The sequence below is a fragment of the Metopolophium dirhodum genome, chromosome 6 (genome assembly GCF_019925205.1).
Source record: "Metopolophium dirhodum isolate CAU chromosome 6, ASM1992520v1, whole genome shotgun sequence".
NCBI lineage: Eukaryota > Metazoa > Arthropoda > Insecta > Hemiptera > Aphididae > Metopolophium > Metopolophium dirhodum.
The window spans coordinates 16,219,069-16,221,097 of record NC_083565.1 but is presented as its reverse complement, the minus strand read 5'-3'; the positions used below and the strand labels follow the sequence as shown (position 1 = coordinate 16,221,097).

Here is a 2,029-nt window from a genome sequence, read left to right as displayed (position 1 = left end):
ACAATATTGTTGAATGGAACAATAAAATGTTATTTATAGTAATTATATTTTATAATATTATTTAATTTTTTTTATTTAATACATTAGACCCGTATACGCTGGTATGGTATTTGTATACAATATTAATATGTTATTCACTTGCATTCTATTTTTGGCGGTGGTGTAGTTCCCTGAAAAATTAACGACGTCGCCTCGTCGCTCCGGCCGGCTCGCCCGCCTGTGAAATCCCCTCTACACAGTCGCTAACTATCGACAATTACCGATAATTATTATTTTCAGTCGATACTCGATGCCGTAGTTAGTAATAGACTATTATATAGACTCAATGATAAAATTATAACACAAACATTGTAAAGAAGGGTACCCATAAAATAAATTTCTGGTTTTATTAAGCTATATTATGGATTTTGAATATACAGGGAGAAATGTGTAAGTTATGTTCGGTTGGGTATTTTATTATAAAGGTGTTTTATGCCCATTACACATACATTTATTTACCAAGTGTAAATTCCACTGCACACTGGTATCCACAAATGACCACAATATAAAATAAATACATTAAAAGTACCTACACATAGTTCGTCAAAAATAGTAACAATATTGTGATATTTTCATACAAGTGACATATTAAATAAATTATACAAATATTCTACATTTTTTGCCCCAACTTGAGGTATAATATTATTATATCAATAATGGTCTTTAGAAAAATTAACGCGCTCGAAATTCTAATGCTGCGGGCCGACGAGAACGATAAACACATTACTGGCCGGCTAGTAGTAATACACGTCGTCGTCGTCTGGGAGATTTTCTCGGAGATCGGTCTCTGTGTTGGACGATTTGTATTTAGCTCATTAGCAATTCTCGATTAAATCCCAACGTACACGTATACAAATTATCTTCGCTCAAACAAAAGATGGCAACTAACTATTATAACATCGACGCTGTAAACGTCATATTGCTCGAAATCTTAGAAGACATTGTTGTCAACATTATGGATGGCACTTACGCTAGCGAAACAGACGAATATCTCGTGGGTTTAGTTACCCTTCTTCTGTCTGCCATTGATTCGGGCGCTACTGCGAGTGGCGACGATCAGACCCCGGAGTCGGAGCCTGAAGGACAAAATCCGATTCTTGGAGGCGCAGATGGACAGGAGTTTGACGAAGACGCCGAGGAGTCCGTCTCCTTGCACAGTGATGGATTGCCGAGCGGCGATGCGCTGTCATCTGCAGCAGAGTCGGAGCTTGCTCCGATCCCAGAGGCAGCACCGCTCGGCAACAACAACACTGTCCAGGAAGACGACAATTCGAAAATTTTGGAAGCAGAAGAGGACCATTCCGTTTTGTTGGCGAGCAGCTGTACGTCGTCGTGTGGGGACGCGCCGTCCTCGGAGTCGGGGCCTGTCGATCCCACTCCGACTCCTGAGGACGGACCGCTCGACGACGTTTTGCGTACAGAAGACGTGTTGGATGAGAAAATTGAGCCGGCCAGGGGTATAGTTGTAAAAAATAGTCTTGGTGAGCTGGTCGGTTGGCTAAACCCGGCGGCAGCACCCGGAAAAATCGATCCACCTCGTACGAGGTGGAAAAGCGTAAGACGCTTTTTCCGGGCTCTGTGCTGCTGCCGATGAGAACCCGTCCGCAGCTCACCCCTTGGCCGTAGACGACGGGCAGGATGACGGCGACACAGAGGAGGGGAGGATGTGAGAAAGAGCACGGACGGTGCGCAGCGGTAAGTCACCCACGCACGTTCTCCGGTCACCCGCGGCGCGATGGGTTGTTCGCGGGCGTAGCGCGCTCGGTCGTCTTTGACGCGCGAGACCCTCTGGCGGCTCGGCGAGCGCCCGGCTGCAGTTACGGTCACGTGGAGCGGCGGCGGCGACGGACGACGGCGGCTAGTAGTAGAGGTACCGGCGCGGGCAACGATTCCGCCCCGACGGTACACCGACGATGACGACGGCGATGGTGACTCGGTACGACGGCAGCGGCGGAGACCTTGGCACGGGGTGAGTGGTATGGAGATTTGC

The 2,029-nt window shown here is 47.1% G+C and overlaps 1 protein-coding gene across 1 annotated transcript; it reads left to right on the top strand.

Annotated features, from left to right (window-relative positions):
- The first annotated feature begins 916 nt into the window (after positions 1-916).
- LOC132946280 (uncharacterized) lies at positions 917-1,633 on the top strand. Its single transcript, XM_061016185.1, has 2 exons — positions 917-1,361; positions 1,464-1,633. Exons 1-2 carry the CDS (start codon positions 917-919, stop codon positions 1,631-1,633), a joined length of 615 nt encoding a protein of 204 aa, XP_060872168.1.
- The last annotated feature ends 396 nt before the right edge of the window (positions 1,634-2,029 follow it).